We start from the raw sequence: 24,621 nt of genomic DNA, 5'->3' as shown, positions 1-24,621 counted from the left end.
AAATAGAAAGATAAATGAGTCACATCGTGCTTTATCATTCATAAGAATAAGAGTTAAGAAGAGATAATCAATCAAGACAATTTGTGCGTGTGTGTGTAAAAAAAGATGAATTGAAAATGAAAAAAAAAAAGAGAGTCACTTCCTAGGAAGGTAAATCGAAACTGATAGCAGAAAGTGATGCAGAGAAACTGATAGCAGAAAGTGAGATAGGCAGAAAAGATGTAACAAGAATTGAGAAAAAGAAATGTAATAGAGAATAACGAAAACTGTATATTCAAAGAGTTACAGAAAGTTTATATATGTAACATACAACTATAACAGAAATAACGGTATTAACTAACAACTCTGACAAACATTAAAGCTTGAATTATAAAACTAATAACCTCCTTAATTCAAGCCTTTTGGTGTCACAACTCCAATCTCCTTTCTGAGATACTCAAACCTGGCAAAATCTAGAGCTTTTGTAAACAAATCTGCCAGCTGAATATCAGTTTTGCAATGCACCAGTTCAATCTTGCCTCGGTTAACCATATCACGTAAGAAGTGGTATTTAACTTCAATGTGTTTACTTCTCCCATGACTAACCGGATTCTTTGCCAAACTGATAGCTGAAGTGTTGTCCATCTTCAATTCTACAGATCTTCCTTTCTGAATTTGCAATTCCATCAGCAACTCATTCAACCACACCCCTTGACAAGCAGCAGCACAACCGACTATGTATTCTGCTTCACAACTGGATAGGGCGATGACAGTTTGCTTCTTAGAACTCCATGATATGGGAGCCTTGTTCACAAAAAATATATTCCCAGATGTACTTTTTCTTTCAACCTGATCTCCACCAAAATCAGAATCAGTGTATCCAACTAAATTCAATTCTTCATGCTTCATACCATAAGGAAATAGTATTCCATAATCTGAAGTCTTTTTGATATATCTGAGTATGCGCTTGGCTGCTGTCATGTGACTTTTCTTTGGCTTACACATGAACCTACTAATCAAACCAACTCCGAACATTAAATCTGGCCTGCTGTTGCATAAGAATCGAAGAGATCCAACAAGTTCTCTATAGTCAGTTTCATTTATGCCTTCTTCATCGTCATCTATGTTTAGTCTCACATTTACCTCAAGTGGACTTCTGGCTTCATTACAGTAGTTCATGTTGAATTTCTCCAACAAGTCCTTCACATATTTCTTTTGATGCATTATTAAACCGGTGGATGTATGCAAAAACTCCATCCCTAAGAAGTAGCTAAGCCTCCCGAGATCTGTCATCTCAAACTCAGCTTTCATCATCTGCTTGAACTCATCAATTTCCTTCAAACTTGACCCAGTCACCAACAGATCATCTACATAGAGACAGACTATCATTTTTCCTCCGCTGTCACTATCTTTCACATACAAACTATGTTCAACAGCACACTTATTGAACCCTTGACTGATAAAGAATGCATCAATTCGTTTGTTCCATGCTCTAGGAGCTTGCTTCAACCCATATAGAGCCTTATGCAGTTTATACACTAAATGCTTCTTGTCTTCTTTGCTGAATCCTGGAGGTTGCTGGACATATACCTCCTCTTCCAAAGGACCATGTAAAAAAGCATATTTGACATCAAGTGAGAATAATGTCCATTTTCTAGCACAAGCAATACTAATGACCAATCGAATTGTTTCTAACCTTGCCACAGGTGCATACACTTCTGTAAAATCTACTCCTCGTCTCTGTAGGAATCCTCTTGCCACGAGTCTGGCTTTATGCTTTGATATTGTGCCATCTGGATTTAACTTTTTCTTGAAAACCCATTTCACTCCAATGCATTGTTTTCCCAGTGGCAACTTACCTAACTTCCACGTATTATTCTTTTCAATTGATTTAATTTCTTCAATCATGGCTTCCTTCCAAATAGGTTGCGCAAGAGCCTCATCTACATCCAGCGGTTCACTTCCAACCATCAAAGCCAAGTGAATGATATCACCCTCTTCATCTACCCCTGCATCTGAGTACATCTCGTATTCAGAAAATCTGGAAGGTCTTGCCGTTTACCTTCTTGGTCTTCCTGAGACTTCTGCAGAATCTTCATCTTCAATGCTGCTTTCAGAAATCCCTGCTGTATCAGTATCTACTCTATCCTGCTTTGGTACATGCATCATGGTTTTCGTTTTCTTCAGGCTCGACTTATTGGAGTTCCAATCCCAGCTTTCGTCTTCAAGAAAGATTACATCCCTACTAATTGACATCTTTCTCTTTACAGGATCAAAGAACTTGTATGCACCAGTTGAATGATACCCAACAAACACCATAGCCTCTCCTTTGTCTCCAAGCTTTGATCTCTTCTGATCTGCAATGTGACAAAACGCCAAAGATCCAAAAACTTTAAAGTGTTTCACAGAGGGTATCATACCTGTCCAAATTGCATGTGGAACCTTGCCTGGCAACCTTTTCGTTGGACACCTGTTGAGCACATAGACAGCCGTTGACACAACTTCTCCCCACAACTCGCGTGGCACGGTCTTCTCTCTCAGCATACACCTGGCCATATTCATTATGGTCCTGTTTCGTCTTTCTGCCAAACCATTGTGTTGAGGCGTATAAGGTGCGGTTACCTCGTGTTCTATTCCGTGACTCTGACAAAAAATCTCAAACTCAGATGAAGTGTATTCACCCCCACCGTCTGTTCTCAGAATTTTAATTTGTCTTCCTGTCTCTCTTTCTACGCTGACCTTGAATCTTCTAAACATCTCAAGAGCTTCACTTTTCAATTTGATGAGATAAACCCAGATCATTCTACTATATTCGTCAATGAAAGTGATAAAATATCTATTTCCAGCCAGCGTTGGCACTTCTAGAGGTCCACATATATCTGAGTGTAAAACTTCAAGTCGTTCTTTGGATCTCATTTCCAATTGTGCTTGAAACGGTCTTCTCGTTTGCTTCCCAACAATGCATGATTCACACGATTTCTCTAGTAGAATAATATCTGGCAGTCCAAAAACCATATCTTTCTTACTTAGCTTCTGTAAATCTTGAAAGTTGAGATGCCCAAACCTCAAATGCCATTTCCAGTTCTCATTTTCTTTTACCGTAGACAAACACTGTAAGTTTTCAACCATATCCATACAGACTTGAAACGTGCGGTTCTTCGATATTTTACTTCTCAAAATCAACTTTTTGTTTTTATCAAACACTTCCACTTGATTGTTGTTTCCCATAATCACTGTAAAGCCCTTTTCTACCAATTGACCCAAACTCAGTAAGTTGCACTTCATTTCTGGCACAAACAGAACATTTTCTATAGTCCCGTGCAATCCATCCTTTTTCTTTATAGTAACATTTCCAATTCCTTCTACTCTTAATGTGCTGTTATCTGCAAATCTTACCTTGCTTTTCTTAGATTCATCCAGATTAATCAACCACTCTCTGTCATGTGATTTGAACATCCTGAATCTAAATACCAAGATTTATTCAACGATGGTGAATCTTCTGGAAACGTTGTAACCATCAGAATCAACGGTTCTGAGTCAGATTCTTCCTTGACAAGATGAACCTCTTTATTATACTCTTTCTTGTGTTGTTTATCCTTATTCGAGTAACACTCAGAGGCATAATGTCCCATCTTATGACATGAGAAACATTCTATATTTCTCTTGTCTTTCTTCTTATAGTTCTTCCTTGAACCACTTTTTCTTTCAGATGACTCACTTCTTTCTTCATGATCATCTGAATTGTCACTATTCTTCCATTTCTTTTGTGTAGCAGACTTGCCTTTCCAATTCTTATATTTCTTCTTTCCTTCTCCTTTGATGTGTTGGACCTTCAACGCTTGCTCATCAACTTTGATAGGATCTCTGTCCAAGAGCCTCATCTCATGAGCCTCTAAAGAACTCTGAAGTTCTTCGATCTTTAACTCTGCAAGATCTTTAGATTCTTCGATTGCAACAACAATGAAATCAAACCGTCTAGGTAATGATCTCATTATTTTCTCCATTATCATTAAATCAGTGAGCTTTTCACCACAACCTTTCATTTGATTGGTAAGACACAAAATTCTATTGAAATACTCACTGACCTTGTCATTGTCCTCCATTTGCAGCAATTCATATTGTCTTCTCAGTGTTTGCAATCTTACTTTCTTAATCTTCTCCCCTCCAGCATGACAACGGACCAAGATATTCCACACTTCCCTTGTTGTATTCACATTTTGGATTTTTTCAAAATGTGTGTCGTCCACACATTGGTGAATTATCAGTAAAGCTTTATCATCTTTCTTTCGATGCATCTTCTTCTGATCCTCTGAACTGTGGAAATCAACCGCAGAATCCTGTCCTTCAACCACACTGATGACGTCTTGAACTCGAAACAAAACCCGCATCTGTGTACTCCACCTACTCCAATTTTTATCTGTAAGAATGGGGAGATTTGTCATAGAAAAATCAGCCATGACCCTTCTTCTTTCCTGCCCAAAGAACTTCTTTCTTTGATCTTTCAAACTCACGTGGTACAACCGCACTGTACCCGGATTAACCCACAATTCACCTTAGGCCCTTCCTCGACCAAGGCTCTGAATACCACTGATAGCAGAAAGTGATGCAGAGAAACTGATAGCAGAAAGTGAGATAGGCAGAGAAGATGTAACAAGAATTGAGAAAAAGAAATGTAATAGAGAATAACGAAAACTGTATATTCAAAGAGTTACAGAAAGTTTATATATGTAACATACAACTATAACAGAAATAACGGTATTAACTAACAACTCTGACAAACATTAAAGCTTGAATTATAAAACTAATAGAAACAAAGTTTTCAGAAGATAAATCAAGCTATAAGTTGAAAAAGTAATTGAAAAAACTATAAAATTAACATGTTTCCTTGCTCGAAGAGTAAAGAGACAATTGTCGAAGTAGTGAAATAGATGTTGCGGAAATAACTTTTGACAAAGATAATAAATAACAGTATTTGGATATTGTTTCTGCGGAATCGGACCGGGGAAGATTCCGGCCACCTCCAGCCTGAAACACTCCTCCTGCGGTTGATGTGCTCCTTCCCTCGCCTCCTCTGCGCCTGGTTTCCTTTCTTCTTGGTTCCTCCTGCTGCCGGTATCAGTGTAATGGGGGGTGGACCTGCAATAAAACCTCCGACGATCAAGTCAGAATGGGTTTTTATCAATTTTCATTAAATCAGAAAATCAGATCCTATACCTTCTCCGTTTACCCTTTATTTATCATTATACTCAGTCCACTGTGAGGGTAACGACGAAGTTTCCCGTAAGGAAAATGTTATTCCAACAACGCTTTTTTAACACAGTTTTGACAACGTGCACGTGGCAGCTTCCTATTGGCTCAGTAATTTGAAAATGGAACAGAGAAGGGGTTACGGTCATAGGGGTATTTTGGGCTTTCTAAAAAAAATTTTGACAAAATATGGGTTTCGCGGTTTAGGGTGCCTTCCTTCTTCTCGTTCGTTCAAGCATTCCTTCTTCTCGTTCGTTCGCGGTTTAGGGTGCCTTCCTTCTTCTCGTTCGTTGAAGCCTTCCTTCTTCTCGTTCGTTCAAGCCTTCTCTGTCGTCCGTCTTCTCTCTCGGTGTGTGTCCGTCTTCTCGTTCGTTGAAGCCTTCGTTCTCTTGCCGTGTTCGAAGCTTCCATCCTCGGTTTCGTTCTCTCCTCCTTCTTCAAAACGTGCGTTGAAACCCTTACATTTTGGTGTAAGTAAAAATGGGCTAGCCCTGACATTGTGTTTTACTCTGTGTTTTAGTTTTTCATTAAGTTGAATGATATAACTGAGTGTGGAATGTTGTCTTCTTAGGGCCGTTGCAATGGAAGGGAAAAAAGCAAGTGTAAGAAAAAAATTAAATTTTTTGTTTATATATTATTTAATTATCTTACGGATTGTAGTTAGTAATAAATTTTTATGATTTTTTTTGTAGTGGCGACTTCTTATTTCGATGGATTCATCGATCATAATTGAAATGAATCGTTTACTCCGACAGTGTCATGTGGATCGGATTAGGATGACACCATTTATGTGGTGTGTGAATATTAATAACCCTGTGGAGGTGAATTTAAAATTATTGAAGGTTATGGTTAGCAGGTGGGTTGGAAATGATAACAGTTTTAGAGTTAGTCAAAAGTTGGTGCCCTTTAGAGTTGTTGATGTGTTGATGAGCTTAGGTTTAGAAATAGGTGGTTTAGAGATTCCCTTTGATGAAGTAGTTGGTGGATTGGTTGGTGAAATGTTCCAATCAAAAACCATCAGTTTGAAGGACTTGACAGACATGTTTAATGTCATTGTTCATGATAAAAACATTGAAGTCGATGTAGTGTGTAGGTTATATATATTAGTTTGTTTGGTTGTTTTCTATTTCCCTAGGAAATCAAGGCATGTTTGTAACATGCCTTTTGGAGTGTTAGATGACTTAGACCGTTTGTGTCTATATGATTGGTGCACCGGTGTACATAAACACATTGTAGAGAATTTAAATAAATGTAAGAAGAAAATTATGGGAGCAGGTATCCCCCAGTCAGTCACTCTCAGTGGCAATGTGGCAGTCTTGCAGGTAATATGATATGTAGTTCACTATTTTGATGTAGTGCAGAACATTGTGAATTATGTTTGATGAAATAATTTTATGATATTTTAGGCTTGGGCGGTTGAGAGACTCTCTTTGCATGGTCATCCTTCTCACCGGTTTTTCCCGCGCATAATGAGATGGTTCCCGTTTAAATCAAGGACCGAAAAAATTGAAAATATTTTTATGACCGGAGATGTAAGTGTTTTGTTTTTCGTTATTTTGTATGTTAAAATGGATTGTGTATTTTGTCTGAATTTGTTGTGTGCTATTGGTGCAGTTAAATATGGAGTGGTATATACGAAATGAAGATCGTCATAGGCCGGAAATCAGTGCAGCTTTCAACTTGGATGACGAAGGATCCTTGGGTGAAGGATCCAAGGTTGACAAAGACGATGATGAAGAAGAAAGCTCTGATGACGGGGCATGGAAAGCAGGTGCGGAGGAGAGATTGAGGAAAAATAACGAACATATCAGAGCATTGAATGCCAAGATTGGAGTTTTGACTAGGGAGCTATTTGAAATTTATCAAACTCCAATCTTTCACGAAGAAGATGCATGTGCCACTGATGAAGAGGTTGGGGGTGGAGTTGGAGGTGAGGATAATGCTGAAGTTGGGGGAGAAGAAGAAGGTGATGGACATGGAGTTGGAGGTGAGGAGAATGCTGAAGTTGGGGGAGAAGAAGAAGGTTATGGAAATGAAGTTGATGACCCCCTAGGTGCACATGCTGAAGTAAGAGGGGATGATGAAACTGTTGGTAACATTAATTTTATTGAAATAGAAGATGATGCTGATGAAGGAGAACCAGAGGTGGTGCCATTGGCTATACCCCCATTGCGGAGTTTTGTTGGTGATCCAAGCACTAGTGTTGATGCAAACCAATTGTATACAGCAGTCAGCATCAGAGAGATGAACGTACACAGGTATGTGGTATGAATTGTAGTTGTGGTTGAGGAATATGTATTGTTTGTGATTGAGTAATATTTGTATGTTTAGGGTTGTAAGCGAGATAATTGGCCAAAGCTTGAGCACGACTTCAATTTACACTTTGGCCCCACTGAAATACGTTGATAACATGGTTAGTATTGTCACATTTGGTTGTGTTTCATGTTATAGTTTATTTTAGTAATGTGAAATTTTTTTTTTGTGTAGGTGGTGTTATTTGCTTGTACGGTCTTTATGTACTTTGAGAAAAGGTTGTCCGGTGTTGTTAAGAGGTTTCATTTTAGTCCGTTATACTCGGTAAATAAAATTTGATATTATGTCATATTTATGATTGAAGAAAGTATTTTTGATCGAATTTTTATTGATGATTTTGAAATTGTCCACAGCACCATATTCTTACAGATTATAGGAAACGTCCACAGAATCGCCATGTATTCACGCTTCATAACTATAACACTTATTTTCGTTCCGATCATTTTGGACTTGAAGAATTACCCACGGCGGACTTTGTGAGTAACCTTGAATTTCCAAATCTTGTCGACTTTTGGTTGTAAATGTGTTACTGAAATTGTTTATATTTTTTGTAGTTGTTTCTGCCATTTGTCCACGATGATCACTGGTGGTGTTATTCAGTGAAGTTGAGGTCAATGGAGATTTTTGTGATCGATTCATTGGGGAAGGGGATCAGAGACCGCAAAAGGATAGACACAGCCGTTGTAAGATTCGACATCTTTCATTGTTGATTACCGTGTGATTATGACATAACCCTGCATTGTTTAAGTATTTATTGTTTTTGTTAACTGGTAGGCTGAAAATATGGCACGGTTTTTTTGCATCCTGATGAATATACCGGAAGGTAGTATTGCTCCTTTGACAGTTAAACAAGCAAATATCCCATCCCAACCAAACTTGTAAGTTTCTTGAACTGTAGTGCCGGACGATATTGTGATGTATATGGGCAAAAGTAATCTGATGTTGTGGGTATATTATTTCAGACATGATTGTGGAGTAATAATGTTGAAAGCAATGGAAATCTGGGATGGAGATGAAAAATACAACGGGAAAAGCATGCCTGAATATACAACTGTAAGTTGGAACTGTGTGTTTGATAATATTGTTGTATGTCCTGGTTTGTAATGTGGAAAATGTTGGTTTCAGGCGGAGCTGCTTGGGATTAGAAAGCAATATGTGTGTGACTGGATCCTGGACAACGAGAACACTAGCAGAATGGAAGCCCTACATCTATACGGCATTGTCTAGGATTGCTAAGAAATTATCAAATTTTGACATGTATAAGATGTTCAAATATGTACCTAATGTTATTTGACAATTTTGACATGTATAAGATGTGGAAATATGTACCTAATGTTATTTGACAATGTACAGTATGTGTTTGTAATAAGAATATTGGTTGGATTTCGAAATGAATTGTTTTTACTTTGCGTTTGTGTTTGTTATAATGACAAAATTAGTGATTGAAAAATGAACGCAGCATTATAATAAAAATTTGAAAAGTACGAGAGCATTTTCACTAAAATTAATCGTAATTAATGCGAAGGATTTGATCAATTTCCGAGTGGGGAGATGGGTGTTGGTGATTGATGTGAACGCAAGAAGGTTGGAGTTACCCGTGATGAGTAGGGGGACTAAGTAGTGCAAGGAATGAGTGAGACTGCTGAAAAAAAGCTCTGGTAATCGTTTACAGGACCCCTGTAAACGATTACCCGAGAGAAATTGCCCATTTGTACAGAAAGTCCAACACACGTACTCAGTCAGGTGAACACAGGTCACCATTCGAAAAAAAACTGACTGTTATGGTAATCTGCACCTGTCTGAGGCTTGTGCAGGTGTTCCAGTGGTGGGAGAGGGTGGATGGTGATGTGATGTGAGTCCAAGGAGGGTGGGGAGACACCCCATGAGTTGGAGGAGCAAGCTGTGCAAGGAATGAGTGAGACAGCTGAAAAAAGGGGCTGGTAATCGTTTACAGGACCCCTGTAAACGATTACCCGAAAGAAATTTGGAATCTGTACAGAAAGTCCAACACAGGTACTCAGTCAGGTGAACACAGGTCACCATTGGAAGAAAAAGTGACTTTTAGGCACTTCTGCAACTGTCTGAGGCTGGTGCAGGTGTTGCAGTGGTGGGAGAGGGTGGGTGGTGATGTGATGTGAGTCCAAGGAGGCTGGGGAGACCCCCCATGAGTTGGTGGAGCAACCTGTGCAAGGAATGAGTGAGAGTGTTGAAAAAGGGGTCTGGTAATCGTTTACAGCACCCCTGTAAACGATTACCCGAGAGAAATTGCCAATTTGTACAGAAAGTCCAACACAGGTACTCAGTCAGATGAACACAGGTCACCATTGGAAGAAAAAGTGACTTTTAGGCACTTCTGCAACTGTCTGAGGCTGGTGCAGGTGTTGCAGTGGTGGGAGAGGGTGGGTGGTGATGTGATGTGAGTCCAAGGAGGCTGGGGAGACCCCCCATGAGTTGGTGGAGCAACCTGTGCAAGGAATGAGTGAGAGTGTTCAAAATGGGGTCTGGTAATCGTTTACAGCACCCCTGTAAACGATTACCCGAGAGAAATTGCCAATTTGTACAGAAAGTCCAACACAGGTACTCAGTCAGATGAACACAGGTCACCATTGGAAGAAAAAGTGACTTTTAGGCACTTCTGGCAGTGTCTGAGGCCTGTGCAGGTGTTCCAGTGGTGGGAGAGGGTGGATGGTGATGTGATGTGAGGCCAAGGAGTGTGGGGTGACCCCTCATGAGTTGGAGGAGCAAGCTGTGCAAGGAATGAGTGAGACTGCTGAAAAAAGGGGCTGGTAATCGTTTACAGGACCCCTGTAAACGATTACCCGAAAGAAATTTGGAATCTGTACAGAAAGTCCAACACAGGTACTCAGTCAGGTGAACACAGGTCACCATTGGAAGAAAAAGTGACTTTTAGGCACTTCTGCAACTGTCTGAGGCTGGTGCAGGTGTTGCAGTGGTGGGAGAGGGTGGGTGGTGATGTGATGTGAGTCCAAGGAGGCTGGGGAGACCCCCCATGAGTTGGTGGAGCAACCTGTGCAAGGAATGAGTGAGAGTGTTGAAAAAGGGGTCTGGTAATCGTTTACAGCACCCCTGTAAACGATTACCCGAGAGAAATTGGGAATTTGTACAGAAAGTCCAACACAGGTACTCAGTCAGATGAACACAGGTCACCATTGGAAGAAAAAGTGACTTTTAGGCACTTCTGCAACTGTCTGAGGCTGGTGCAGGTGTTGCAGTGGTGGGAGAGGGTGGGTGGTGATGTGATGTGAGTCCAAGGAGGCTGGGGAGACCCCCCATGAGTTGGTGGAGCAACCTGTGCAAGGAATGAGTGAGAGTGTTCAAAAAGGGCTCTGGTAATCGTTTACAGCACCCCTGTAAACGATTACCCGAGAGAAATTGCCAATTTGTACAGAAAGTCCAACACAGGTACTCAGTCAGGTGAACACAGGTCACCATTCGAAAAAAAACTGACTGTTATGGTAATCTGCACCTGTCTGAGGCTTGTGCAGGTGTTCCAGTGGTGGGAGAGGGTGGATGGTGATGTGATGTGAGTCCAAGGAGGGTGGGGAGACACCCCATGAGTTGGAGGAGCAAGCTGTGCAAGGAATGAGTGAGACAGCTGAAAAAAGGGGCTGGTAATCGTTTACAGGACCCCTGTAAACGATTACCCGAAAGAAATTTGGAATCTGTACAGAAAGTCCAACACAGGTACTCAGTCAGGTGAACACAGGTCACCATTGGAAGAAAAAGTGACTTTTAGGCACTTCTGCAACTGTCTGAGGCTGGTGCAGGTGTTGCAGTGGTGGGAGAGGGTGGGTGGTGATGTGATGTGAGTCCAAGGAGGCTGGGGAGACCCCCCATGAGTTGGTGGAGCAACCTGTGCAAGGAATGAGTGAGAGTGTTCAAAAAGGGTTCTGGTAATCGTTTACAGCACCCCTGTAAACGATTACCCAAAAGAAATTGGGAATTTGTACAGAAAGTCCAACACAGGTACTCAGTCAGATGAACACAGGTCACCATTGGAAGAAAAAGTGACTTTTAGGCACTTCTGCAAGTGTCTGAGGCCTGTGCAGGTGTTCCAGTGGTGGGAGAGGGTGGATGGTGATGTGATGTGAGGCCAAGGAGTGTGGGGTGACCCCTCATGAGTTGGAGGATCAAGCTGTGCAAGGAATGAGTGAGACTGCTGAAAAAAGGGGCTGGTAATCGTTTACAGCACCCCTGTAAACGATTACCCGAGAGAAATTTGGAATTTGTACAGAAAGTCCAACACAGGTACTCAGTCAGGTGAACACAGGTCACCATTGGCAAAAAAAGTGACTTTTAGGCACTTCTGCACCTGTCTGAGGCTGGTGCAGGTGTTGCAATGGTGGGAGAGGGTGGGTGGTGATGTGATGTGAGTCCAAGGAGGCTGGGGAGACCCCCCATGAGTTGGTGGAGCAACCTGTGCAAGGAATGAGTGAGAGTGTTCAAAAAGGGCTCTGGTAATCGTTTACAGCACCCCTGTAAACGATTACCCGAGAGAAATTGCCAATTTGTACAGAAAGTCCAACACAGGTACTCAGTCAGGTGAACACAGGTCACCATTCGAAAAAAAACTGACTGTTATGGTAATCTGCACCTGTCTGAGGCTTGTGCAGGTGTTCCAGTGGTGGGAGAGGGTGGATGGTGATGTGATGTGAGTCCAAGGAGGGTGGGGAGACACCCCATGAGTTGGAGGAGCAAGCTGTGCAAGGAATGAGTGAGACAGCTGAAAAAAGGGGCTGGTAATCGTTTACAGGACCCCTGTAAACGATTACCCGAAAGAAATTTGGAATCTGTACAGAAAGTCCAACACAGGTACTCAGTCAGGTGAACACAGGTCACCATTGGAAGAAAAAGTGACTTTTAGGCACTTCTGCAACTGTCTGAGGCTGGTGCAGGTGTTGCAGTGGTGGGAGAGGGTGGGTGGTGATGTGATGTGAGTCCAAGGAGGCTGGGGAGACCCCCCATGAGTTGGTGGAGCAACCTGTGCAAGGAATGAGTGAGAGTGTTGAAAAAGGGGTCTGGTAATCGTTTACAGCACCCCTGTAAACGATTACCCGAGAGAAATTGGGAATTTGTACAGAAAGTCCAACACAGGTACTCAGTCAGATGAACACAGGTCACCATTGGAAGAAAAAGTGACTTTTAGGCACTTCTGCAACTGTCTGAGGCCTGTGCAGGTGTTCCAGTGGTGGGAGAGGGTGGATGGTGATGTGATGTGAGGCCAAGGAGTGTGGGGTGACCCCTCATGAGTTGGAGGATCAAGCTGTGCAAGGAATGAGTGAGACTGCTGAAAAAAGGGGCTGGTAATCGTTTACAGCACCCCTGTAAACGATTACCCGTGAGAAATTTGGAATTTGTACAGAAAGTCCAACACAGGTACTCAGTCAGGTGAACACAGGTCACCATTGGCAAAGAAAGTGACTTTTAGGCACTTCTGCACCTGTCTGAGGCTGGTGCAGGTGTTGCAATGGTGGGAGAGGGTGGGTGGTGATGTGATGTGAGTCCAAGGAGGCTGGGGAGACCCCCCATGAGTTGGTGGAGCAACCTGTGCAAGGAATGAGTGAGTGTTCAAAAAGGGCTCTGGTAATCGTTTACAGCACCCCTGTAAACGATTACCCGAGAGAAATTGCCAATTTGTACAGAAAGTCCAACACAGGTACTCAGTCAGGTGAACACAGGTCACCATTCGAAAAAAAACTGACTGTTATGGTAATCTGCACCTGTCTGAGGCTTGTGCAGGTGTTCCAGTGGTGGGAGAGGGTGGATGGTGATGTGATGTGAGTCCAAGGAGGGTGGGGAGACACCCCATGAGTTGGAGGAGCAAGCTGTGCAAGGAATGAGTGAGACAGCTGAAAAAAGGGGCTGGTAATCGTTTACAGGACCCCTGTAAACGATTACCCGAAAGAAATTTGGAATCTGTACAGAAAGTCCAACACAGGTACTCAGTCAGGTGAACACAGGTCACCATTGGAAGAAAAAGTGACTTTTAGGCACTTCTGCAACTGTCTGAGGCCTGTGCAGGTGTTCCAGTGGTGGGAGAGGGTGGATGGTGATGTGATGTGAGGCCAAGGAGTGTGGGGTGACCCCTCATGAGTTGGAGGATCAAGCTGTGCAAGGAATGAGTGAGACTGCTGAAAAAAGGGGCTGGTAATCGTTTACAGCACCATTGCAAAGAAGGAGGACAAGTGGTTTATAAGGACCGTTGTTCTGGACCACAACCACGATCTTTGTCCAAATAACTCCAAACTATTTGCAGCCAATAGAAAGTTAAGCATGCATGCAAAACACACGTTGCAGGTCAACGACGATGCTGGAGTTAGGTTAAATAAGAGTTTCCTTAGCATTGTCAACGATGCGGGGGGATATGAAAACATGGACTTTGTCGAGCGGGACGCTCGAAACTACATTGGCCAACACAGAAGATCTTTATGTAAGGATGGTGATGGTCAGGCACTCCTACGACACTTTTCGTCAATGAAAGATAGAAATAACGAGTTCTTCTATGACATTGCTCTGGATGAAGGGAATAAAATTTGTAGTGTGTTTTGGGCTGATGCAAGAAGTCGTGCTGCATGTGAAGAATTCGGTGATGTTGTTTCCTTTGACACCACTTACTTAACAAATAAGTACGACATGCCATTTGCGCCTTTTGTTGGAGTTAACCATCATGGATACTCGATTTTACTTGGTTGTGGATTGTTGTCTTCGGAAGACACTGTCTCATTTGTCTGGTTGTTCCAATGTTGGCTAAGATGCATGCGTAATAAGACTCCTCAAGGTATTATTACTGACCAATGCAGAGCAATGGCCAACGCTATTGAACAAGTGTTTCCTCATACGAGGCACAGGTGGTGTTTATGGCACATCCTTAAGAAGTTGCCTGAAAAATTGCACGGGTATAGAAATAATCCCGTTATCAAAACCGAACTACATGCGCTTATATATGATTGTGTTTGTCCAACAGAATTTGAAAATGGTTGGAAGGAACTACTTACCAAACATGGATTGGAGGAAAATGAATGGCTATGTAATTTGTACGAAGAGAGACATAAATGGGTCCCGTGTTACTTGAAAAAAGATTTTTGGGCAGGCATGTCTACGACTCAGAGAAGTGAGGGAATGAATGCCTTTTTTGATGGATTTATCAATTCTACAACAACACTTCAACAGTTTGTGGTCCAAACAATGCGTGAGTCATTATTTACGGTCAAAATATTTATTACATAGTTTTTAGTCTATCAATTATGTTTAACTTAGTAGTTGTGTTGTTTCAGGGCGAAAGACCAAGTAATGTTCTTGAATGTGATCACCGTCAACAATTTGAAGCGGACACTATCCAACTATCACAAGATACCGAAATGGGTCATTTTGGATTTATGTCGTTGTTGTCAGCTGTACATAACAATTTCGATAACAACATCAACTGATATATACAACTTGTTTGCTGCTTATTTTGTAACTTTTTTTATGTTTGTGAAAGTTAAAATGGTCTTCGATGAAATTCCTTTAATGAATGTATGTGATGCATATGACCACACCAGTATTTGTTATTGTAATCGATTACGAGGCTCTGGTAATCGATTACGAGGCCATTGTAATCGATTACGAGGCTCTGGTAATCGATTACTGTGTTCAGTTAATTAAACCTAATTATCCCACTGCACAACGTGTATAACTTGCAATCGTGTTCGTAACCGCCCAAAACACATCCTTCCTCATATTCATTTCGAAAACCTCTCTTCTCTCAGTGCAAAACCCTAAACGAAATACAATGGCTGATCGTGGAACGAAGAAACAAAAGGCATCTTCTTCCGTTGGTGGACGTCGCCGTCGCCGGAGTCCAACCCCATCACCATCGTCATCCCCTCCTACGCCTACCAATGATCTCTTCTCGTCGGATGAGCAACAGGAGAAATATGCCCAACATTTCGTAAATCGGGAAATTTTGGATAGTAAGTATCTAGAGGACGAATACTTTCAAGGAAGAAATTTTCAATTCTATGACATATTACACGAAGCTGGGCTGACTGAATTTGTGTGTTTAAGAAGACATTACCACCCACAATTAGTCAGAGTGTTCTATAGCAACATGTCAATATCGGATACGGGGGTTATTCGAAGCGAAGTTAGAGGGGTCAAAATTAGGGTCAGCCCTAATCTTTTTCAACAACTGACTAATCTCCCATCTGAGGGTGTTTGCTACGAAGGCAAAGTTGTAGATGAGTGGAAAGAACAATACGATTCTGTCACTGCAAGGCAACTAGTGTGTAGAGATGATGCAGCCATACAATCTAGAATACTAGCGGGGCAAATGAAGGTTCAACCAAGGATACTTCATTACGTTCTCACTAGAGTATTACTTCCTCGTGCAACCAATATTGGTCAGGCATCTGAAGAGGATATTATGCTGCTATGGGCATTTTTCAATTCCATTCAAATTAACTGGGGACATCTTATTAGATATAAGATGAAAAGAGCATTAAGGGAGAACGCAAAGTTGCCGTATCCACATTTGATAACCATCTTCATGGAACACTTTGAAGTGCCTACTGAAAGTTATCCCATTTCAGAACTGAAGTTCAAGCAAAGAATTGGTTATGAAGTTCTAGCATCATTTGGTTATATGCAAAATGATGAAGGAGAATGGGTTCCCAAAGGCAATGCCCCCCATCCCCCCTTACAAGAAGGTCAACAGAATCAAGGACAACATGATGAACAAGGCAGTTCATCTACAACACTAGATAATGTAATCAACCGCATAGAACAACTGCAAACCTTTGTTGGTTCAAGATTTGATGCCTTTGAAACTCGATTTGATGCCCTTGAAACAAGATTTGGAAACATGGACATGGTCATCACTACAAGGTTTGATGCGTTGCAATCGCGTGTTGGGAACATTGAAGAACAACTGCAACACTTGCCAAGTGCTTCTGCAAACAATCCTGAGACTTAAAATTGCTTGTTTAGGCTTTCTTTACTGCTTTTTAAAGAACTATGTAATCCAGTTCCTCCTTTCATCATTTGAAGTATTTAATAAAATGAAGTTGTTTAGTTTCACAATGGTTCCTCAATTCTCGACATTTATTATGTAATGTTCAATTTATGACACACTTAATACCATGGCAGTTGTGAGTAAAAGTCAGTAACCAATACCACTTAATACTAACCAATAACACTAACCAATACCACTTAATAACACTGCAGTTGTCTGTAAAACTAAAAGTCAGTTTTTTTTCGAATGGTGACCTGTGATCACCTGACTGAGTACCTGTGTTGGACTTTCTGTACAAATTCCCAATTTCTCTCGGGTAATCGTTTACAGGGGTCCTGTAAACGATTACCAGCCCCTTTTTTCAGCAGTCTCACTCATTCCTTGCACAGCTTGCTCCTCCAACTCATGAGGGGTCACCCCACACTCCTTGGCCTCACATCACATCACCATCCACCCTCTCCCACCACTGGAACACCTGCACAGGCCTCAGACAGGTGCAGAAGTGCCTAAAAGTCACTTTTTTTGCCAATGGTGACCTGTGTTCACCTGACTGAGTACCTGTGTTGGACTTTCTGTACAAATTCCAAATTTCTCTCGGGTAATCGTTTACAGGGGTCCTGTAAACGATTACCAGCCCCTTTTTTCAGCAGTCTCACTCATTCCTTGCACAGCTTGCTCCTCCAACTCATGAGGGGTCACCCCACACTCCTTGGCCTCACATCACATCACCATCCACCCTCTCCCACCACTGGAACACCTGCACAGGCCTCAGACAGGTGCAGAAGTGCCTAAAAGTCACTTTTTTTGCCAATGGTGACCTGTGTTCACCTGACTGAGTACCTGTGTTGGACTTTCTGTACAAATTCCAAATTTCTCTCGGGTAATCGTTTACAGGGGTCCTGTAAACGATTACCAGCCCCTTTTTTCAGCAGTCTCACTCATTCCTTGCACAGCTTGCTCCTCCAACTCATGAGGGGTCACCCCACACTCCTTGGCCTCACATCACATCACCATCCACCCTCTCCCACCACTGGAACACCTGCACAGGCCTCAGACAGGTGCAGAAGTGCCTAAAAGTCAGTTTTTTTGCCAATGGTGACCTGTGTTCACCTGACTGAGTATCTGTGTTGGACTTTCTGTACAAATTCCCAATTTCTCTCGGGTAATCGTTTACAGGGGTCCTGTAAACGATTACCCGCCCCTTTTTTCAGCAGTCTCACTCATTCCTTGCACAGCTTGCTCCTCCAACTCATGAGGGGTCACCCCACACTCCTTGGCCTCACATCACATCACCATCCACCCTCTCCCACCACTAGAACACCTGCACAGGCCTCAGACAGGTGCAGAAGTGCCTAAAAGTCACTTTTTTTGCCAATGGTGACCTGTGTTCACCTGACTGAGTACCTGTGTTGGACTTTCTGTACAAATTCCAAATTTCTCTCGGGTAATCATTTACAGGGGTCCTGTAAACGATTACCAGCCCCTTTTTTCAGCAGTCTCACTCATTCCTTGCACAGCTTGCTCCTCCAACTCATGAGGGGTCACCCCACACTCCTTGGCCTCACATCACATCACCATCCACCCTCTCCCACCACTGGAACACCTGCACAGGCCTCAGACAGGTGCAGAAGTGCCTAAAAGTCACTTTTTTTGCCAATGGTGACCTGTGTTCACCTGACTGAGTACCTGTGTTGGACTTTCTGTACAAATTCCAAATTTCTCTCGGGTAATCGTTTACAGGGGTCCTGTAAACGATTACCAGCCCCTTTTTTCAGCAGTCTCACTCATTCCTTGCACAGCTTGCTCCTCCAACTCATGAGGGGTCACCCCACACTCCTTGGCCTCACATCACATCACCATCCACCCTCTCCCACCACTGGAACACCTGCACAGGCCTCAGACAGGTGCAGAAGTGCCTAAAAGTCAGTTTTTTTGCCAATGGTGACCTGCGTTCACCTGACTGAGTACCTGTGTTGGACGTTCTGTACAAATTCCCAATTTCTCTCGGGTAATCGTTTACAGGGGTCCTGTAAACGATTACCCGCCCCTTTTTTCAGCAGTCTCACTCATTCCTTGCACAGCTTGCTCCTCCAACTCATGAGGGGTCACCCCACACTCCTTGGCCTCACATCACATCACCATCCACCCTCTCCCACCACTGGAACACCTGCACAGGCCTCAGACAGGTGCAGAAGTGCCTAAAAGTCACTTTTTTTGCCAATGGTGACCTGTGTTCACCTGACTGAGTACCTGTGTTGGACTTTCTGTACAAATTCCAAATTTCTCTCGGGTAATCGTTTACAGGGGTCCTGTAAACGATTACCAGCCCCTTTTTTCAGCAGTCTCACTCATTCCTTGCACAGCTTGCTCCTCCAACTCATGAGGGGTCACCCCACACTCCTTGGCCTCACATCACATCACCATCCACCCTCTCCCACCACTGGAACACCTGCACAGGCCTCAGACAGGTGCAGAAGTGCCTAAAAGTCACTTTTTTTGCCAATGGTGACCTGTGTTCACCTGACTGAGTACCTGTGTTGGACTTTCTGTACAAATTCCAAATTTCTCTCGGGTAATCGTTTACAGGGGTCCTGTAAACGATTACCAGCCCCTTTTTTCAGCAGTCTCACTCATTCCTTGCACAGCTTGCTCCTCCAACTCATGAGGGGTCACCCCACACTCCTTGGCCTCACATCACATCACCATCCACCCTCTCCCACCACTGGAACACCTGCACAGGCCTCAGACAGGTGCAGAAGTGCCTAAAAGTCAGTTTTTTTGCCAATGGTGACCTGTGATCACCTGACTGAGTACCTGTGTTGGACGTTCTGTACAAATTCCCAATTTCTCTCGGGTAATCGTTTACAGGGGTCCTGTAAACGATTACCCGCCCCTTTTTTCAGCAGTCTCACTCATTCCTTGCACAGCTTGCTCCTCCAACTCATGAGGGGTCACCCCACACTCCTTGGCCTCACATCACATCACCATCCACCCTCTCCCACCACTGGAACACCTGCACAGGCCTCAGACAGGTGCAGAAGTGCCTAAAAGTCACTTTTTTTGCCAATGGTGACCTGTGTTCACCTGACTGAGTACCTGTGTTGGACTTTCTGTACAAATTCCAAATTTCTCTCGGGTAATCGTTTACAGGGGTCCTGTAAACGATTACCAGCCCCTTTTTTCAGCAGTCTCACTCATTCCTTGCACAGCTTGCTCCTCCAACTCATGAGGGGTCACCCCACACTCCTTGGCCTCACATCACATCACCATCCACCCTCTCCCACCACTGGAACACCTGCACAGGCCTCAGACAGGTGCAGAAGTGCCTAAAAGTCAGTTTTTTTGCCAATGGTGACCTGTGTTCACCTGACTGAGTATCTGTGTTGGACTTTCTGTACAAATTCCCAATTTCTTTCGGGTAATCGTTTACAGGGGTCCTGTAAACGATTACCAGCCCCTTTTTTCAGCAGTCTCACTCATTCCTTGCACAGCTTGCTCCTCCAACTCATGAGGGGTCTCCCCACCCTCCTTGGCCTCACATCACATCACCATCCACCCTCTCCCACCACTGGAACACCTGCACAGGCCTCAGACACTTGCAGAAGTGCCTAAAAGTCACTTTTTCTTCCAATGGTGACCTGTGTTCATCTGACTGAGTACCTGTGTTGGACTTTCTGTACAAATTCCCAATTTCTCTCGGGTAATCGTTTACAGGGGTGCTGTAAACGATTACCAGCCCCTATTTTCAGCAGTCTCACTCATTCCTTGCACAGGTTGCTCCACCAACTCATGGGGGGTCTCCCCAGCCTCCTTGGCCTCACATCACATCACCATCCACCCTCTCCCACCACTGGAACACCTGCACAGGCCTCAGACACTTGCAGAAGTGCCTAAAAGTCACTTTTTCTTCCAATGGTGACCTGTGTTCATCTGACTGAGTACCTGTGTTGGACTTTCTGTACAAATTCCCAATTTCTTTTGGGTAATCGTTTACAGGGGTGCTGTAAACGATTACCAGAACCCTTTTTGAACACTCTCACTCATTCCTTGCACAGGTTGCTCCACCAACTCATGGGGGGTCTCCCCAGCCTCCTTGGACTCACATCACATCACATGTTACTCAAAATGACCACTCAAACACCATGTTACAAACAAGCCTGCAACTTAGAAGACAAAAAAAATTACGACATTCTGAAATCGACAAACCCACAACTCATAATAACAATGGTATTGAATAGATAAAATATGAGACCAATTCAAACCAAAACTCAAATTTTATTTCATTGAACCAAATCGGATACATTGAACATTGTTTTCTTAATCTATTTACAATGATTACAATTTTCATTACTTTCCAAATAACATTTTCAATCAACTAAATACACAGATCACTCATTTTTTATTCTAAGCGCTACGGTCCCGGTGTATGGAGTCCTAAGTGCTCTTCCCTTGTAACGCCTTCGTGATCCAACCCTAACATACGTCTTCAAAGGTTGTTTATTTCCGTCAATGTCAGTAGGGGATACAAAACCAGTGTTCACAGATGGTTCTGTACGAGGCACACTTTGTCCAACGTCATCTTTATTTTGCATTCTTGCCTTCTCTTCAGCCAATTGTGCCTCCAAAGTTGCAACCCTCCTTTTAAGTTCTTCAATTAGAAATTCTTGTTCCTCTAAGGCACGCATAAAAGTTTCTCTGCGAGCTCTTTTTTGTTTCTTCTTTCCTCTTGGTTTAGCATCCTTTCTTTTAGGTGTTGGTCTGTATTCCTCCTTATCCTTCGTTGAAGGACCACCATAAACATCGTCAACAACCTGAAATTTAACAACACATTACACATTACACAACTTTGGTCAATATATGAAAACATAACAAAACTTTCGATAACAAACAACTTACCAAACCTGTCTCCATACACCGTTTAACGAACTTGTCTCCAACACTTATATTCATCCAATGCAATATTCGTGGAAATTTATCAATAGGACCTTTTGGTGGAACAAACAGCTCAAAAAACCATACCTACGACAAATAAATCATCTTAACTTGTAACAGACTTAATTCAAATAACATTTTAAGTAAGTACATCAAATACTATTAATTACCTGCAGCATGTACACACAACCGTTGACGTAAACGTTTGAAATACCTTTTCCTTTCTTCAAGCCTTGAGAAGCTTTGCACAAACTATGTAACAGAAAACGATAAACTAGACTACCCCAACAATAACTACCCAAAGCACTTAAGTTGTCAACAACATTAAACATTACGGGAAACACTTTCCCGCTACGTTTTGGAAATAAAATCTCACTTATCCCTACCAGGAGGTAAAGGCTACAAAAATGAGAACAAGGAATCTTCTTCTTTTGTTTTCGCATTAGAATTTTGTATATTGAATTCAATTCCTTTGTTCCTTTGCCTATGTATTTCACACATTCACTATTGCCCAGCTCTTCCTTTAAGTTAATGTTTGCACCATCTGTACTCAGTCCCAACCCTAAATAAATATCATTTTCATTTATATTCAATACTTTATTCCCAACTATAAAACCACTACTACAGTCGTCCCACTTACCCAATAACTCACTCACTATATTTCTACCTACTTTAACATTGACATTCACATCTAAAAACCAAGCAAATGGAGTTGTCGCAATCAATGATCGATGCTCCTTTGTTAAGCGTTCGTTCAAAGTACATATATACTTTGTCGAAAAAGAGTGACGAACACTCAACTGCATAAACCAAAATCAAATCATCAAAACAACGAAACCCAATAACCCAAGCACCACAACACAACGATACGAACCCCAAACATTAACCCAAATCAAATAACCATGCTACGTGATGCCCAAACCGAATAACCAAGCTACGACATCGAATGGAAAACCACTTACCTTAGTCGTCGGACAATCGTCACCGGAACTTCCCATTACGCACGATAACAGGAGACCAAACTGGCCGGAGACAACAGGATGCAAATGGAACGAAGCGAGACGAAACGCGACCTTCGTCCTCTCAAGAGAACGGACCTTTTGCAATGGAACAGAGAAAGGGAAAGGCAATGGAACAGAGAAAGGGAAAGGCAATGGAACAGAGAAAGGGAAAGGGGTATTTTAGGATTTGCACTCAAAATAAGGGTTACGGTCATAGGTTTTAAAAAAAAAAAAAATTTAAACAAACCAATGAGGTGGCGACACGTGGCGTTGTCAAAAGAGTGTTAAAAATCTGTTGTTGGAATATCGCGGTCCTTCCCGTAATATCTGGAGAAATGTCTCCTTCAATTATTTGCTAATTACACATTGATTGTGCATTAGCTGTCAGGACCGACCGCAGAAGACCGACCGCAGAAGACCGACCGCAGAAGACCGACTGCAGAAGACCGACCTCGGAAGACCGACCGCAGAAGACCGACCGCGGAAGCTGTCGGGGCCGACCGGAAGCTGTCGAGAATGTGCTGGGTATTCCGGGCGGTGGTCCGTCCATGGTAGTAACATAAGCCCCCCAAGCCCTAGCAAAATTTTAATATTGCGTTGGGTTTTGTAAAGTTGTATCAATCGGTAGTAGATTTACCTGAGTTTATATTCACGCTAGCATGCGTTCTGTATCACCTGAGCGGTTTTGCGCTAATAATTTCACATAAGAGCTTGCTTGAGCTTGCTTTGCCGCATGATTTAGGTCTTAGGAGCTCTCGAGGAGCGTGCCCTAAGACCAAGGTGAGAGCTCACGAAGAGACTGCCTCACCTGCTCGGTGTGAGAGCTCACGAAGAGACTGCCTCACCCGCTCGGTTTTAGGTCTTAGAAGCTCTCGAGGAGCGTGCTCTAAGACCAAGGGGAGAGCTCACGGAGAGACTGCCTCACCTGCTCGGTGTGAGAGCTCACGAAGAGACTGCCTCACCCGCTCGGTTTAGGTCTTAGAAGCTATTGGTGGATCGTGCTCTAAGACCAAGGTGGGAGCTCACGAGGAGACTGCCCCACCCGCTCGGTTTAGGTCTTAGAAGCTATTGGTGGATCGTGCTCTAAGACCAAGGTGGGAGCTCACGAGGAGTCTGCCCCACCCGCTCGGTTGCTCAAGGAGTGCCATGTTCTGTCATCTGCATCGAAGAACAATAACACACAAATTTCGAACGGTCAGAAATATGTAGCTAAATTTAATTGAACGGTTCATCGAACAAGTGAGACCGTTCGGTCTTCAATTTAAATGCGTTGAGGCCGAACGGCCAATAATATATTGAGGCCGAGCTGGCAATAATACGTTGAGGCCGAACGGGCCGAGATCCATTCAGGCCGAGCGGCCAAGAATAAATTTAGGCCGAGTGGCCGAGAATGAATTGAGGCCGAGCGGCCAAGAATCAATTGGGACCGAGCGGCCAATAAGATGTTGATGCCGAACGGGCCGAGATCCTTTGAGGCCGAACGGCTAGTATTATGTGGAGGCCGAGCGGCTGAGATGAGTTGATGCCGAGCGGCCAATAAGATGTTGAGGCCGAACGGGCCGAGATCCTTTGAGGCCGAACGGCTAGTATTATGTGGAGGCCGAGCGGCTGAGATGAGTTCATGCCGAGCGGCCAAAAATAGGTTGGGGCCGAGCGGCCAGTAATATATTGAGGCCGAACGGCCATTAATACGCTGAGGCCGAGCGGCCAATAATACTGTGAGGCCGAGCGGCCAATAATATGTTGAGGTTGAGCGGTCTAGTAGATATTTGAGGCCGAGCGGCCAATTACGTGTTGAGGCCGAGCGGCCAATATGACGTTGAGGCCGAGCGTCCATAAATACATTGAGGCCGAGCGGCCGAGAATCAATTAAGGCCGAGCGGCCAATTATGTGTTGAGACCGAGCGGCCAATATGAAGTTGAGGCCGAGCGGCCATAAATACATTGAGGCCGAGCGGCCGAGAATCAATTAAGGCCGAGCGGCCAATTATTTGTTGAGGCCGAGCGGCCAATATGAAGTTGAGGCCGAGCGGCCAATATGAAGTTGAGGCCGAGCGGCCATAAATACATTGAGGCCGAGCGGCCGAGAATCAATTAAGGCCGAGCGGCCAATTATTTGTTGAGGCCGAGCGGCCA

The 24,621-nt window shown here is 43.2% G+C and overlaps 4 protein-coding genes across 4 annotated transcripts; 2 read left to right on the top strand and 2 right to left on the bottom strand.

Annotated features, from left to right (window-relative positions):
* Positions 1-3,404: 3,404 nt before the first annotated feature.
* On the bottom strand, positions 3,405-4,436 carry LOC148202856 (uncharacterized). Its single transcript, XM_088109690.1, has one exon. The coding sequence runs from the start codon at positions 4,434-4,436 to the stop codon at positions 3,405-3,407; it is 1,032 nt and encodes a 343-aa protein (XP_087965816.1).
* Positions 4,437-5,924: 1,488 nt separating this feature from the next.
* Positions 5,925-8,004, top strand: LOC148202855 (uncharacterized). The gene is made up of 6 exons (XM_088110953.1): positions 5,925-6,548; positions 6,633-6,758; positions 6,841-7,484; positions 7,558-7,639; positions 7,714-7,803; positions 7,916-8,004. The coding sequence occupies exons 1-6, from the start codon at positions 5,937-5,939 to the stop codon at positions 7,952-7,954; spliced, it is 1,593 nt and encodes a 530-aa protein (XP_087967079.1). The 5' UTR covers positions 5,925-5,936; the 3' UTR covers positions 7,955-8,004.
* A 5,829-nt stretch (positions 8,005-13,833) lies between these two features.
* Positions 13,834-14,987, top strand: LOC148202854 (protein FAR1-RELATED SEQUENCE 5-like). The gene is made up of 2 exons (XM_088109689.1): positions 13,834-14,736; positions 14,835-14,987. Exons 1-2 carry the CDS (start codon positions 13,834-13,836, stop codon positions 14,985-14,987), a joined length of 1,056 nt encoding a protein of 351 aa, XP_087965815.1.
* A 5,930-nt stretch (positions 14,988-20,917) lies between these two features.
* On the bottom strand, positions 20,918-22,387 carry LOC148202853 (uncharacterized). Its single transcript, XM_088110905.1, has 3 exons — positions 21,655-22,387; positions 21,449-21,571; positions 20,918-21,363 (listed from the first exon to the last, which is right to left on the bottom strand). The coding sequence occupies exons 1-3, from the start codon at positions 22,288-22,290 to the stop codon at positions 20,941-20,943; spliced, it is 1,182 nt and encodes a 393-aa protein (XP_087967031.1). The 5' UTR covers positions 22,291-22,387; the 3' UTR covers positions 20,918-20,940.
* Between the last annotated feature and the right edge of the window lie 2,234 nt (positions 22,388-24,621).

Source organism: Vigna umbellata, chromosome 3 (assembly GCF_029865625.1).
Source record: "Vigna umbellata cultivar VRB3 chromosome 3, Vumbellata_1.0, whole genome shotgun sequence".
Lineage (NCBI taxonomy): Eukaryota > Viridiplantae > Streptophyta > Magnoliopsida > Fabales > Fabaceae > Vigna > Vigna umbellata.
The sequence above is the reverse complement of the archived record's forward strand: the minus strand, read 5'-3'. Positions and strand labels throughout refer to the sequence as shown.